Here is a 14728-nt window from a genome sequence, read left to right on the forward strand (position 1 = left end):
AATAAATCTGAGGGAATAGCAGGGATCCACTAGGGTCATCCTAGCATTGACTTTATGCAAGTCTTGCAACATTCTCCATTTGCCAGAGGATTTCTTAATAACAAAAACAGGTGTGTTCCATGGACTTATAGAAGGCCGGATGTGGCCCAACTGTAATCGTTCCTGCACAATTTCCTTTAAAGCCTGGAGCTTTGTCTCAGGCAATGGCCACTGCTCCACCCATACCGGTGACTCAGGGGACCACCGGATAGCTGGAACCTGAGGGGCAGTGGCCTCTAGAATTGGGGGTGAACCCGATGTTCTTTTTTTGGGTCCCCCCCCTTTAATTGATTTGTCAAGACAACCCCTGAGTTGCTGATTCGAGAAGCCTATCAGACTCTTCAAGGTCCAAAAGGTCATCATAAAAGGCCTTGTTATCAGTGGTTATGCAGGCCTGTGCATCCCCCAAAATATCTTGTCATATGAAGTTGGTGGATAACCCTGCTGCCACCAGGAGTCGCACATCCCCTTTAGCTCCATCTGCATCCTGCCAGGTGAGCCATTCTTGAGTCTCCTCTGATGGGGTGTATCCTCCCACACCTAGGATTCGGGCCCAGAAACTAGGTGTCATCACAATGGGACCTCCTCCTTTCTAAGAATGGTCCTATCAGTCCCTGTGTCCACTAGGCAGCGAAATCTCTTGCCATCTATTTCAAGATCCATCTTGGGCCTTACACTAGGGATAATAGGGACTGTCCAATTTGCCATAGGTTTTTCTCCTCTCCCGATCCCTCCTTCAGGGCATTGTAAATGTAGCTGAACATGGGGAAGTCCTCCTTTTGTTAATGAGGCTGGAGGCTGCCCCCCACTTAGTTTAAAGGCTTTCCTTCAATATCAAATCTGGATTTACAATCCTTCTGCCAATAGAACCCTTTGCGGCACCAGGGACAGGGCATAGATGGGGGTCTTTTTGATACCCCACCTCCAGGCTTAGGCCAGTTCTCTCACTGAGGACAATTTCTTTTAATATGGCCGGTCTGACCACAGCCAAAATATGGGCCTTCTATACCTCTAGGCCCCGTTGTTACCTGCTGTCCCAGATTAAGTGAATGAAATGCCTGGGTTAGGGCATGGGTCAGAGCCTCTGTTTGCGTCTGTAAGACAGCAGCCATGGCTTTGGTTTGCCCCTTCTGGGTTCCCACCTCCTTGGAGGCAATTATCCATTGTCCCATGGACCTGTCCTTAAGGCCAGCACAGGCTATCTTGTGATCAGTATCCATTCCATCCCATACCAGGAGTTTAGTGAATTGCTCCCTCAATGGGCCTAGGGGTAATTTTGGTTCTAATCTCTTCTCTACTCTGTCTATAAACTCGTAGAGGGGTTCACCAGGCTTTTGATTAATCCCTGCAAGGGGGGATTCGGTAGGCCCCTCGTCCAATTTTCTCCAAGCATTTAATCCTATGGCCCTGACCTGTTCTGTATACAGGGCTGGAATGCCCAACTGTTGCTCCCCTGTGGCATAATGGTCACTTGAACCAGGCAACACCCCAAAAGTAATGGGGACAGGTGGGTTGGCACTTGCATTCCTCTCTGCCTGTATCCTGCATTCCTCCTTAAAGAGGGCACATTTAATATACATGGGGCTAGGAAGGACTGCTTTGGCGAGGTCCAGCCAATCCTTTGTAGTACACTGCTGATGAGCCAAGCCTTGGAAGAGAGTATCTACCCAGGGTGATCCTGGGCCATCCTCAGCCACTGCCTTTTTTAATTCCTTTAAATCCTTCACCTCCCAGGGATACTAGGGGTCAGGGCGAGCGCCTCCTGGGTTTACATTAATAGGATATGCTTCCACCTGTGGCCTCACAGAAGCCTCCTGAGCGGGGCCAGGATAAGAGAGCAGCCGATCCCCAGGATCATTTTTGTTTATCTCCCTGTATCTTTGTTCTCCATCTGAAAAAGGAATGCATGGGTCCTGAGAATGGGGACAGTTTTCATGGGTCCTGGGAAGCCCTGAAGTTGGCCAGGGCACGCCTGAGGTGCTGCTTGTTAGTTTGGCCGCTTCTGTTGCATTTCTGCATTCTTCCTCAAACTCTTCCCATGATTCCCATGGTGGGGTTTCTGAAGGCTCATCAGGAGGTGGCGCTGAGGGCTCCAGGGCTCTTGGGCCAAAAGCATGCCTTTAAGGCTGAGATAGTAGGGTAGAACTCCAGTGGTGGATCAAGCCCCAATTGAACCTCCCTTTGTCGAGCTAGGTGTTCCACTCATTCCCGTGTATCCCTAGTAAAAACATTAGCCCCAAGTAGCCAGGGAGCCAAATGAATGGCCTCTGCCCAAACCTTTTGAGCTGCAGGATCTGACAGATCCAACCCCCTACTTTTAAGCATATCTCTCAGTGCCTTAAGTGCCGGGTCCTCTGGCTTATTAATTGCGTTACCCATTTTTTCAGGTCTCGCTTACCCCGGGCTCTCAATTGGCCCCAATCCTTTTCACCTTCCTTTGAGCCCCACGTTGGGCGCCAGTTGCAGGGGGTTCGAGTCTGCGACTCCCACACAAGGACGACTGGAGATGAGTAATCGCGCTGTTTGCCAGCCCTTGCCACCCCCTGCACTGGGAACAATCAGACACAATGGGGAGTCTAGTCAAGCAGGAACACATTTATTGCAGGCATTACAGAGCTTATAAAGGCATCTGGAAATCCCCCTCCCCCCAAGGGTATATCTTAAGGATGATCAAGCGCTGATCATGCACTCCTCAGCAGTGCAGAAGTATCCATCAGATTTTCAAAACAAGTCAGGCCGCACCCCAGTAACTTCCTCTCGGTGCCACCTTGGCAAGACGGGGTCTTTAGGTCCCCACAAGTCAGTGCTCTTAACCGCTGAGCCATCTCTACAGCCCCATAACTACTTTTATGTGTCAGCTTGACTGTGCAAGTAAGGGATGCCCAGAAGCTGTTAAAACCGTTTCTGGGAACATCTATTAGTGTTTCTAGAGATTGCCATCCGAATAGGTAGACTGAGTAAAGAAGATGCACCTTCACTTAAGTAGCAGACATCCTATTTGACAAAGACCCAGTAGAACAAGAAGGCCATGGAAGGTCCAATTCAACCTCTCTTCTTAAGCTGGAAAATGTCTTTTTAAAATTTTTACTTTAAATTATGTGCATATGCGATGCGTGTGTCTGTCTGTGGGTCTGTGTACATGTGCTGGTGCCCACAGAAGCCAGAGGTACTGGGTCCTCCAGGAGCTGGAGTTACAGGTGGTTGTTATCCTCCTGATATGGTCACTAGGAAATGAACTCAGGTCCTCTGGAAGAACAGTATGTGCTCTTCTGAGCCATCTCTCCAGCCCAGAAAGATCTGTCTTCTCCTGCTCTCATATGTCACAGCTTCCAGTTCTATGACTCTATCTATCCTCAATTCTAGACTTCAGACCTGGGCTGGGAGTTACACAATCAGCTCAGTATTTAGGCTTTCAGACATGAACTGAATTACACCTCTTTTTCTGTCTGCAGTGGAACTTCTCTACATTTATGTGAAAAAGTCTCAAAATAAATGTCATGCATATCCTGAAAAGGATCCTGGGTCCAACATGAATCAATGCCATAATAATTAGGAATGTCTACCTCTATCTCCTATTGGATCTATTTCTGCAGAGAACACTGAAGAATGTATAGCATAAGAACCCTCACTGGCCCCATCCTCTGTAGTAGCCTACCCTTGACATTCACATTTTACAGTTCATCTTTGTGCCAGCATGTATGTATCCTACTAAAATAAAGGTATAGACTGTGAAATATTGGAACTTTCACTTCAGTTTTCCTACCCATTAGCCAGAATGGGACAAGTATCCTCTGGTCTATGACCAGGCCCCAAAGCTCAGCCTTTAGAGATTCATATTCTTGTGGGGTTGACGTGGGAAATCAGACCTTGAGGCAGCTGGCAATATTGGCTGGGCTAAAAAGTTATGAGGTACAGCAAGGCCAATTGAGTCATGATGGACCATGAGCACACAAAAGGAGACTGTTAGGAAGCAGTGGAGAGGAGAGGAAGAAAGATGCAGGTAGGGGAGATGCACACAGATCCAGAGAGAACTAAGAGCAGCTAGATCTTATTCTTGACAAGAGTTCCTAGGATCTTGCTGCAGAGGCCCCTTGAAGTTCTAGGATGACTTAATCAGTTTCTATTACAGGGACATACAACCACATCCTCTAAGAGCTTTTAAATGTCTTTCAACAATTTCCTATAGTTTTCAGAGTTTACAGTTGGCATTTACATTTTTTAAGAGATAAAAATGTTTATTTTTGCTCAAATTGTAAGGGGATATAGTCTACAGTCATCACAGAATGACCCATGGGAACAGGTGGCTTCACAGTAGCAGGAACATATACCATGGACTCCACATCTCCACAGATCAGAAGCAATACTGGTACTATTCTGTTGAATTTGTTCTTAAATGTTTTATTCCTTTTGATGTTACTTTAAGAGGGATCATGTTAAAACTTCATTTGTAAACTATTTCTTTCCTTTTATTTTTTCCTAGATAGGGTCTCATAGAGCCCAGGCTCACTTCAAAATCACTGATGGGCTGTTTATTTCAAGTGTACAAAACATGTAATTGATTTCCTTATATTGTTCTTAAATCCTGCCACCTTGTTGAACTTATTAGTTCTAATGTGTTGTTTTACCTTGTGGATTCCTTGGGATTTACCTTAGAAGTCTTTAGGACATATATTTTGACTCCCACCTGCTATGTCAGATCATATCACCTGCAAATATATGTAATTTTGACTCATCTTTTCTCTTATTGACAATTTTTATTGCCTTTTCCTGAAAAATTGCCCTGGATAGACTTTTTATCATAGTATTCAACACAAGCACCAATGACAGGCTTGGAATTTATCAAATAGCACACATTGAGATGGTGCATCAATTTTTCTTTATGTCTGGTATTCTTCTCCAGAGAAGTCACATGGGCCTAGGCAGACCCTACCTCACTGCTGTTACTGATAAGTTGGGTCTTATAACCTCAGGAGACCTTATACTATTAGCTCTTACTATGTTGCCTCTGCTCCAAAGTCACCTTTCACTGACTGCTCTAATAGGATGGATCTGGGCCTTTAAAACATTTTTCCTTTGGTATTTAACATGATAGAAGGCCCAGGAGAGGGATTGCGCAAGGAGTGGAGTTTGCTTCCTGAGCCTAGTGTGCTCATCAACACTCCTGCTAACTCCATCCTAACCCACTTTGCTTGGTGCCCAGAAACAGACAACAGTTTCCTCTAGTACTGTATTGGACAGTTCTGTGGTAGAGGCCTTCAGGAGATCCTTCTCAACGAACAGTTTTCTTCAGCAAGTTAGAAGTGACAAGTCATGGAAGGTGGATTTATAGAAGGTTCTACTGGCAGAATCCATTTGTTGCCATTCAATGAGCCATGAGCATTCATGGGCCACTGCATTTTCTCCCTGGGACTTGTGTGAACCAGTGCTAATGCTCTTGATGTTTTCTGTCTTAAGAGTAATAAACTTCTAGGTGTGGTGGTGCCTGCCTTTAATCCCAGCACTTGGGAGGCAGAGGCAGATGGATCTTTGTGAGTTCAAGGCCAGCCTGATCTACATAGTGAGTTCCAGGACTGCTGGGCCTACAGGGAGACCCTGTTTCAAAAAAAAAAAAAAAAAAAAAAAGAGTAATAAACTTCTTGATTTGATCTGCCAAATCTCATCTACTTTTGGTACCTCTGGGGTTGTGGTTTTTGCTTAGTCCTCCAGCCACAAGCCTTCTCTAAAGATAGAAAAGATACAAGTACATATTTTTCCTATTATCTATCATAGGTATTTTGAAATAGGGGGTCCAACTTCATTCACTTGCAAGACAATATCCAGGCATCCTAGCATCTATTGAAAAAGATCCGTTTTTCAGATTAAGTGGTATTAAAAGTCCCCCAAAAATCACACATGTAACTACTGTTTCTAAACAGCCTCACTTGAGTCTCTTCAAGTGCATCTTGTCTTACTGCTCAATTAGTAAACTCACTTTGTGTCACTCTCAAATTCTTTCCTGACCCTCAATATTGAATTGTTGCTCCTTTTGTTAGTGACATCATCAGTAGAAAATAAAAAGTGAGGCTACCATCATTCCAATTTCTTTTTTTCTTTTTCTTTTTTTTTTTTTTCGGTCTTTTTGAGACAGGGTCTACCTGTAGCTCAAGCAGACCTGGAACTCACTATGTAGACTGTTAAGTTTCAGACAGCCCCGCCCCCTCACCAACAGGCCCTCAGGGACCTCAAAAGCCCCTGAGAAAAGGGAACCAAGTTGATAAGGACCCTGGTCTTTGAAGTCAAGAGAAGCAGAGTTTTCTCTACTGTTTGGCCAACACAGCAGGCTTCCCCTTGATCTCTAAAGGGGGCAGGTTTTAACAGTCCTGCTCTCTGGCTTCCCCCCCACACACACCAACTTTAAAAAAAATATATTATCTTCTCACCTTCTGCACCCCCCCCCCCCCAGAAGCCTCTTCTTTTAAAAGATCCCAGCTCACCACCTGGCAGATATTTTCCCTGCCGGGAAGGGAATCTGTCCCACGTGTTCCTTTGCTAAACTCTATTCTGATGGAGTTTTATCTCTGTCCTGGTGCTTTCTCCCAATCAACCCTAGTCATCATACGGCTACTTTTACCTATCATTGACCAGGCTGGCCTCAAATTCAGAGATCCGCCTGCCTCTGCCTCCCAAGTGCTGGGACTAAAGGCTTGCGCTAAAGTAACATTTCCTGAAGAGTAACTTCTAGGGGACCCTCATAATGACTCAGCAGAAGGCATTTGCCACCAAGCCTGAGGACTGAGTTCAACTTCTGCAAGCATCATGGTGGAAAGTGAGAGCTGCCTTCCAACCTCCATATGCACGCGGAGGGCCGAGCGCACAGAGTTTGGAAGGCTTGATCAGGTCCAAACTTTCATAGTGGTAAATAGGCACTGAACACCATGGCCTCCACTGCAAACCATCAGCAGAGAGGCCGCCTGGTCCAGCTGCCATTCCTGGGAAACCCACACCACACGTGTCAGCCCAAGGACGACGCCCTAAGCCCACACCTTCCGCACTGGCGTGGGGTATCCTCTCTCGCCACGGCCATGTACACCTCTACAAAAGGAGCTCGCCTGGTTACCAAACCAGAACTTCATGGGCACCACTGGCATGAGGTGTCATCAATCCCATGGCCACGTACACCTCTAAAAAAGGACTTCTGGTTACGAAACTGGAACTTACTGGGCACCACTCTACCCAACGCCAGAATGTCCCTTGGCTCCCACGGGCACGTGGATGGATCCGGACTTGCCTCATGCCCTACCTCAAGGGCCCACTCACCAGAGGCCGTACGTAGGACCTGGAGGAGAGGAAGCACAGACATGTCGCCACACCCTACAGGCTTCTTTCCCAAGAGGCCTCTGGGCGTGTCCAGTGGGCGGTGCCTACATGACCCCGCCCCTTCCGGCCTCCAGCTTTGCAGCTCCTGGGGATTTAAAACCTGGCCTTGGTTGGTCGTTCTCCTGGGTGAGGTGGGCACCTCGTGCTGCTTTGGCCTCTGCACTAGATCTGTTTCTTCTGGAGACTCCAATTTTGACCTGGGAGTGGGTGCTGAGGCCCAGTCTTGGGAACATCGTGAAATGGCAAAACTATTTTGTTCTAGCTGACTTTTTGTTTTCACACCCAGCCATTCCCGCTGCAACCACCCAGGCAGAACATCTAGTTTCAGGAAGTGCATTGTTTCTACAATACTGGAAACTTACAAGAAGCTAGGTATCATGTCCTTCCACCTCTGTCTGTGCGCCATCTCCATTGTTTCTACAATTCTGAGAAATTTGTTTTTTCCTTATTTATGGAATTTTTTTTGTTAACTGAAAACCTCTTTGTTAACTGACCTGGCTATTAATAAAGGCCTCCTTTTTTTTTTTTTTTTTTTCTGAGACAGGGTCTCCCTGTAGTCCCAGCTGACCTGAACTATGTAGACCAGGTTGGCTTTGAACTCACAGCAATCCGCCTGCCTCCTAATTTGATCATCACCATGTGGTGGTCTTTTCCATGGTGTGGGGTCATTGTATATCCTAAAGGCATAGCCTTGGACCACTGCCAATCAAACTTGGCTTTGATCTAGGCCGTTTAGAAGCTGGTTTGAAGTAGGGAAGAGATGAGCACAATTTCTGTGAGAGACTAACCAAGGACCAATCAACAATCTGCAGTACAAGTTATGTTTCAGTCAGCCTTATATACCCACCCAGGGTAAATGGCTAGCCAGTGTCTTGCCAAATTTGTAGGAAGTGTTAGTGTTGGTCTTTTGTAGTCCCCTCCCATCTAAAAATTTGCCCTGGAAGCAAAGATATGAACAGCAGATTCCACCAAGCAGATTCCAGGGAATCAAACTCAGGTTGTCAGGCTTGGTGGCAAGTGCCTTTACCTGTTGAGACATCTCTCCCAGCCCCTATTTTTTATTTTGTGTGTATGAGTGTTTTGCCTGCATGTATGTATATGAACTGTGTGTGTGCCTGGTGCCCAGGGGGGCAAGAAGAGGGCACTGGATTCCCTGGAGCTGAAGTTACAGATAAGTGTGAGCTGTCATATGGGTGCTGGGCAATGAACCCAAGTCGTCTGCAAGTATAGCAAGTGCTCTTAATCGCTGAGCCACGTCTCTTCTGTACCTACTGGAAATTTTGATCAAGCAGCAATTGAAGATGCTGTGTGATAAATGTTGGCTTCAGATAAGAAGCCCCAAAGCCATAAAACTGGAAGTCTTTACATACCTGTATTGTAGATTTGAGATTTAACTGTTTCTCACTATAGCGTTCGACAGAAAAAGTAGCTGGTACAATTGGTCTGGGTTACTGATTTCACCAAGTCATAAAGTGGTAACTCAAGCAAAAAGGTTCATGTGTTAGTAGAGGGGAGAAAAGACTAGGGAGAAACATACACCAAATTACATTAGGTACCTTGAGCTACAAAGGATCTGACCTATAGTTGACAACATAGCAAGGGAGACAAACGCACACGGATTAAAAAATATATATCTTTTATTCCTTGTGTTTAAACAGGTAGCTTCCCCAACCAAAAAGATTTTACTTTGAAAGATCTTTCTTGGCAAAAGTTCGGCCTTTCTATAGGCGAAGTCGAAAGGAAAGGCCTGTAAACCCCGCCAACGTTCAATTCCCAGAGCCCCTGAGTTTTGGGGCATAGACTACCTTGCAAAGGCACCAGGCACCGGAAGGGAGGGTTCAGTAGGCTCAAGCTTCGCACTTCTCACACGGACCGGCGGAAAGACTGGAAGACCGGCTCGCCCTTGCTGCCCGGGGGCAGAGAGGGTACGTACCCCCGACATAAAGGTCCAAAACGCAAAACCACTACTGCCGGAAAGGGAAAACCCTGGGAGGCGGGCTAATGGATGCGAAAGCGGAAGTGAAATGCCGGAAGTCTTGCGATGGCCGAGGTGATGTCGGTGGCGGACGGTCGGGCACGGGCGGCGCGCACCTTGTTAAATCAGCTGGTTCTCCCCGGTGAGGAGCTGGTGCTGCCGGAGCAGGAGGACGTCGACAGCCCTGCCAGAGCCGGGGAGCAGCCTTTACTTCTGAACGCGACTGCGCGCGCGCGCCTGCGCGTGGTGTGCGGCCCCGGCTTGCGGCGGTGCGGGGACCGCCTGCTGGTCACCAAGTGTGGGCGCCTGCGGCACAAGGAGCCCGGCAGCGGTGGTGGCGTGTACTGGGTGGACTCCCAACAGAAGCGGGTAAGGAGAGGCGGTGCTGCGGCCAAAGGGGGATCGGAGATCCGGGAAGGCTCGCTGCAAGCGGGAGGGTCGGGCCTCCTTTGTTCAGGCTAGCCTAGAGCCACTGGGGTCGCTTGTCCCCCTTTGCATCTTCTTTGATTCATTTTTATGTGTATGAGTGTGTTGCCTGTATGTATGTAAGTGCACCCTAGTGCCCGCGAGGTGAGAAGAGAGTGTCGGATACTTTGGAACAGTTGTTAGCTGCCATGTGGGGGCTGGGATGGAGCAGTCAGTGGTCTTAACCGCTGAGCTGTCCTTCCAGTCCCCTGTGCATCTTCTTTAGGGGAAGTACAAACAACAGAAACAAAGGAGAAGGGCCACCTGGAAAGGTGTCTTGTAGACACCTTGTCTTCAAAACGCCAGTGATCAAGGGATTGGAGAGATGGCTAGGAGCACTGGCTGCCCTTGCAGAGGACCCAGTTCAGTTCCTGGCACCCACTTGGCAGCCAGCAACCATCCATAACCCATTTCCTAGGGGGATTTGACGCCCTCTTCTGGCCTTCCCCGGCATTGCACAACATGGGTGCACTTACATACACGCGGGCAAAACATTCATACACTTGAAAAAATAAATAAGAAAAACCAAAGATCAAGAAGCAGCAGGTTTACCATTTGGAATCCCAGAAGGCAGAATCAGTCACAATCACAGGGAATTAAATTTCTCCTCAAATAGTTAGGAGTTTTCCTATAGGAAAGTTGTCTAATAATGATGGAATATGCTTCTTGTGCCACTGGACCTTATGCAACAAAAGCTAGGGACTTACAGGTAAGGATGCTAAAAGAAGTCTGAGAACCTGACCCAGGTTTACTATTAGAGGCTGCAAGGTTGGGTGGATTGCAGTAGTCCCAAGTTACCTGGGGAGTCTGAAGCAGAAGGATTGGTTGAGACCACCCAGAGCAACACAGATGATAAATGAAGCTTGCTGAAAATATTTTACATTGTTCTTGTCATTTATGGTAGTTCTGTCATCCTGTTTTCTTTTGTAGTATGTACCAGTGAAAGGAGACCATGTGATTGGCATAGTAATAGCTAAATCTGGAGATATATTCAAAGTTGATGTTGGAGGGAGTGAGCCAGCATCTTTGTCGTACTTGGCATTTGAAGGTGCAACTAAAAGAAACAGACCAAATGTACAGGTAATGGTGGAAGCTTTTTGGTTTCAACAATAAGAAACATATACATTCCTCAGAAATTGAGTTATCTAGAAGGCTACTCAGATTGTCTCCAAAGTATAAGTTATTTTTGCAGTCCTACAAGATGATTTCCAAGCATCTTTGCCAAGAGTTCCTTAGCTGCTCCAGCTCCAGGACCAGATCTATATACTTATGTTACATTGGCTGCATTGATTCTTCACAAAATTGAAAGGTTATATCTTGTTATCCCTCTTTTATCTGTCATATCCCCAAGAATCAGCACTAGGCTTAGGAAGGAAGAACAAACGGTATATACTGGCATTATCGGCCATCTAAACTTCTTGTTTGTGAGTCTTTGGAGCTGATAGGAATAATCTTGTTACTACAGATTTTCAATTTGGGCTTTCCAGGTAGTACAGCCATACTCTTATCTAGTTCCTGTAGATACCAGCAGCAGTACGTGTTTAATGTTGAATAAAGTTTCCTCAGTTTCATCTTTTGTTGTTGTTGTTTTGGTTTTTTTGAGACAGAGTCTCACTATATAGCCCTGGCTGTCCTGGAACTCACAGAGATCTACGTGCCTCTAGCATTAAAGGCTTGCATAATCACACTCAACCTTCAGCTTCATGAATTTGAAGTTCAGCTCTGTAAGATTTTAAAGCAAATTCTTCATCAAGTAGTATCTGTGAATTACCATTGTCCCATTTTATATTGAATATGCATGCCATAAATTTTCCTTCCGCTATCCAAGTCTGTAATTTTCGATAGTAGTACTGATGCTGTTTTATATCTACACTGACTGCTAAGATTAAGTACGTTTAAATTTAAGGTAAATAAACTACATGTAAGTTGGACAGTGCAACCTTGGAAGGTGTTCTTAAGCCTTGAAATGGCTCCTATTTGGAGGATTTCATGATGTTTGAAGGGAGGATTAATATATTTTGCCTTCTTTCAAGACTCAACTCCAAAATAGTATAGTCAGTCCCTTATACAAAGCTATAGAGAGGCTGAGCATGGCAGCTTTTGATCCTAGCCCTTGGGAGGCAGAGTAAGGTGGGTTTTTGTGAGTTCAAAGCCAGCCTGATCTACATAGTGAGTTCTAGGCCAGCTGGGGCTACAGGGAGATCCTGTCTCGAAAAGACGAGAAAAAAAAAAACAAAAAAAAAACAAAGTTAAAGAAACAAACCAAACAGAAAACTGTAGGTGGCTACATCACTATACCTGAAAAAGAGCCAATAGCAGGACCTATAGACTATCTGGCTAAGAGGAGTGAACTTTCTTTGTTCTTAATATCTTATAGGTTGGAGATCTCATCTATGGCCAATTTGTGATTGCTAATAAAGATATGGAACCAGAAATGGTCTGTATTGACAGCTGTGGACGAGCCAATGGGATGGGTGTGATTGGACAGGACGGTCTGCTTTTTAAAGTGACTTTGGGCTTAATTAGAAAGTAAGTTCTGATGCCTACTAGTTGACTTATCTTTTTTTTTTTTTTTTTTAAACCTGCCTTCTTTAGTAGTTTTCAAGTATTTTTTATTCTTTGAGAATTTATTATTTTTATTTCATGTGTATGAGTGTATTGCCTGCATGTATGTAAGTGCACCCGCGTCATGCAGTGCACACAGAGGTCAGAAGAGTGTCAGATTTCCCTGGAACTGGAGTTAAGGATGGTTGTTAGCTGCCATGTGGATGCTGGGAATTAAACCTGGGTCCTCTGCAGGAGCAGCCAGTACTCTTAGCCACAGAACTGTCTCCCTAGCCACTATTCTTTAAGAATTTTATACAATGAACTTTGATCATATTCATCCCCTACTCCTCCCCCAGAACTCCCAGATCACCCCCACCTCCTCTCCAACGTTGTATCCTTGTTTTTTCCTCAATTATCTATTGAGACCAATTTGTACTGCCCATATACTTCAGGGTGTGTGGCCACCAGCTACAGTATGGTCAACTGATCAATGGCCATTCCCAGAAGCCATTAATTTTCCATAGTTTGTCAGGCGCCTTCCCCGCCCCTTTAATAATCATTATACCTGCTTTGAAAACTGATGAATAGTTAGGATTTGGATTCTTTGCTAATAATACCTAAGTTGTCTTCAGAGTTAAAAGAAGTCACATATTAGCGTATGTTTACACATATGTTTACACTCTGTTTTGAGACAGGGTCTCCCACAGCTGGTGTGGAAATTGCTATGTAGACCAGGCTGGCCTCGATCTCACAAACCACCATGCCTGGCTCATATGTAATCTCTTGATAAAACTTTACCAAGTTCAGATGTCATCTGGCTGTGTAGTTTGGGTGTTGGTGTGGTCCCTTTTCTGATATGTAAACCTTCAAGTTCTTATTCTGTTCTATAGTTTCTTTTTTCCCAGAAGACCTGTTGCTTTTTATAACTGATAGACCCTGTATGTGAAAACTGGCCTTTCCCTCATTCTAAGACACTTAAATACAGATGCAGGCTGCACTTGTACAAAGTTACCAGGTGTCTGTTAATGGTGAAATGCAGCTGTGATCTTTAAGCTTACACAGTATTTAGAGATTGCCCCTGCCATTCTATCCTGATAGATTTTTTAGTTCCCACTGAAGCAGATTCTGCCCAGGTGTTTAGACATTTCCAGTGGCTTCTACAGCCACTGAAGTTCAGGGCTAGCTTTCTAGTCTCCTTGCTATCTGCCCTTCACACATAGAGACCCAAGTTTGGGACATTTAAAGAAGCATGTTATTAACTGAGCATCAACCTTGTGGTTCAGAGACAATGCTCTTCAAGTACTGAATTTAATACAATGGGGCAATGAGCCTGGTCAAGAGAGTAAGCTTAAAGTGTTTGTTGGTACTATAAGAGGAAAAAGAACAAAATAGCCGTGACCCCAAGGTGTTCTGTTAATCTCAGGGAAAGACTTTATACATTTATCTTATGCAATATTGGTGATACTGGTGAGAAAGGAGTTTCTTTGTAGTTGATAGCCCACCATTGTGAACTCTGCTATGCTTGAAAATTGAAAGCTTGGAAAAAAGGAAGCAGTGAGCTGGACATGGTGGTTCATTACTGTACACCGACACGGAAGATTCTCAAACCAGGAAATTTCAGGCCATCTTAGGCAACTGAGGTAGACGATCTATAAATAAAAAGGGCAGGGGAAGGGTGTGTGTGTACAAGAAAAGGGCAGTAAATGTCATCATATGCCTCATTTACGGAAGGGCTTTGCTTTTTTGTTTTGAGACAGGGTCTCCATATAGCCCCAGCTTGCCTGGAACTCGATTATGTATACCAGGCTGGTCTCAAACTCACTGAGATCCACCTGCCTCTGCCTCCAGAGTGCTGGGATTAAAGTGCATCACTACGCCCAGCAGAGAGGGACTCTGAATGACTATGAAAAACTACCCAGAAAAGGACTCCTTTAAGGAAGCCAAAACCCATCCTACTACTTTACTAAATGATTTTCTTTCATTTCATGTTTCCCTACAGGCTATTAGCTCCAGATTGTGAAATCATACAGGAACTAGGAAAGCTCTATCCACTGGAGATTGTATTTGGAATGAATGGAAGAATATGGGTTAAGGCAAAAACCATTCAGCAGACTTTAATTTTGGCAAATGTTTTAGAAGCTTGTGAACACATGACAACAGAACAAAGGAAACAGATCTTTGCCAGATTGGCTGAGAGTTGACATATGTAGACTTCTTTAAAGGATCTGCTGAGATGGGACTGTGGGTTTTCTGGGGAAATTTTTTTTCAGGTGACCCTCTTTCTACTAAATCTTCTGAAGATGCAAATTGTTGTACTAGAATCCAATAAAATATTTTTATAAGAAA

At 45.1% G+C, this 14728-nt stretch overlaps 1 protein-coding gene across 1 annotated transcript; it reads left to right on the forward strand.

Moving 5' to 3' along the window:
• Positions 1–9405: 9405 nt before the first annotated feature.
• On the forward strand, positions 9406–14728 carry Exosc3 (exosome component 3). The gene is made up of 4 exons (XM_008847673.3): positions 9406–9739; positions 10766–10915; positions 12213–12364; positions 14382–14728. The coding sequence occupies exons 1-4, from the start codon at positions 9437–9439 to the stop codon at positions 14581–14583; spliced, it is 807 nt and encodes a 268-aa protein (XP_008845895.1). The 5' UTR covers positions 9406–9436; the 3' UTR covers positions 14584–14728.

This window comes from Nannospalax galili, unplaced genomic scaffold (assembly GCF_000622305.1).
Source record: "Nannospalax galili isolate Female #2095 unplaced genomic scaffold, S.galili_v1.0 scaffold263, whole genome shotgun sequence".
Classification (NCBI taxonomy): Eukaryota; Metazoa; Chordata; class Mammalia; order Rodentia; family Spalacidae; genus Nannospalax; species Nannospalax galili.

Excerpts from the sequence above, each read along its gene's own strand:
- Exosc3 (XM_008847673.3), top strand. The coding sequence starts at position 9,437 with ATGGCCGAGGTGATGTCGGTGGCGGACGGTCGGGCACGGGCGGCGCGC. Across the intron at positions 10,916-12,212 it reads GAAACAGACCAAATGTACAG|GTTGGAGATCTCATCTATGG; the intron begins GTAATGGTGGAA and ends AATATCTTATAG. Across the intron at positions 12,365-14,381 it reads ACTTTGGGCTTAATTAGAAA|GCTATTAGCTCCAGATTGTG; the intron begins GTAAGTTCTGAT and ends GTTTCCCTACAG.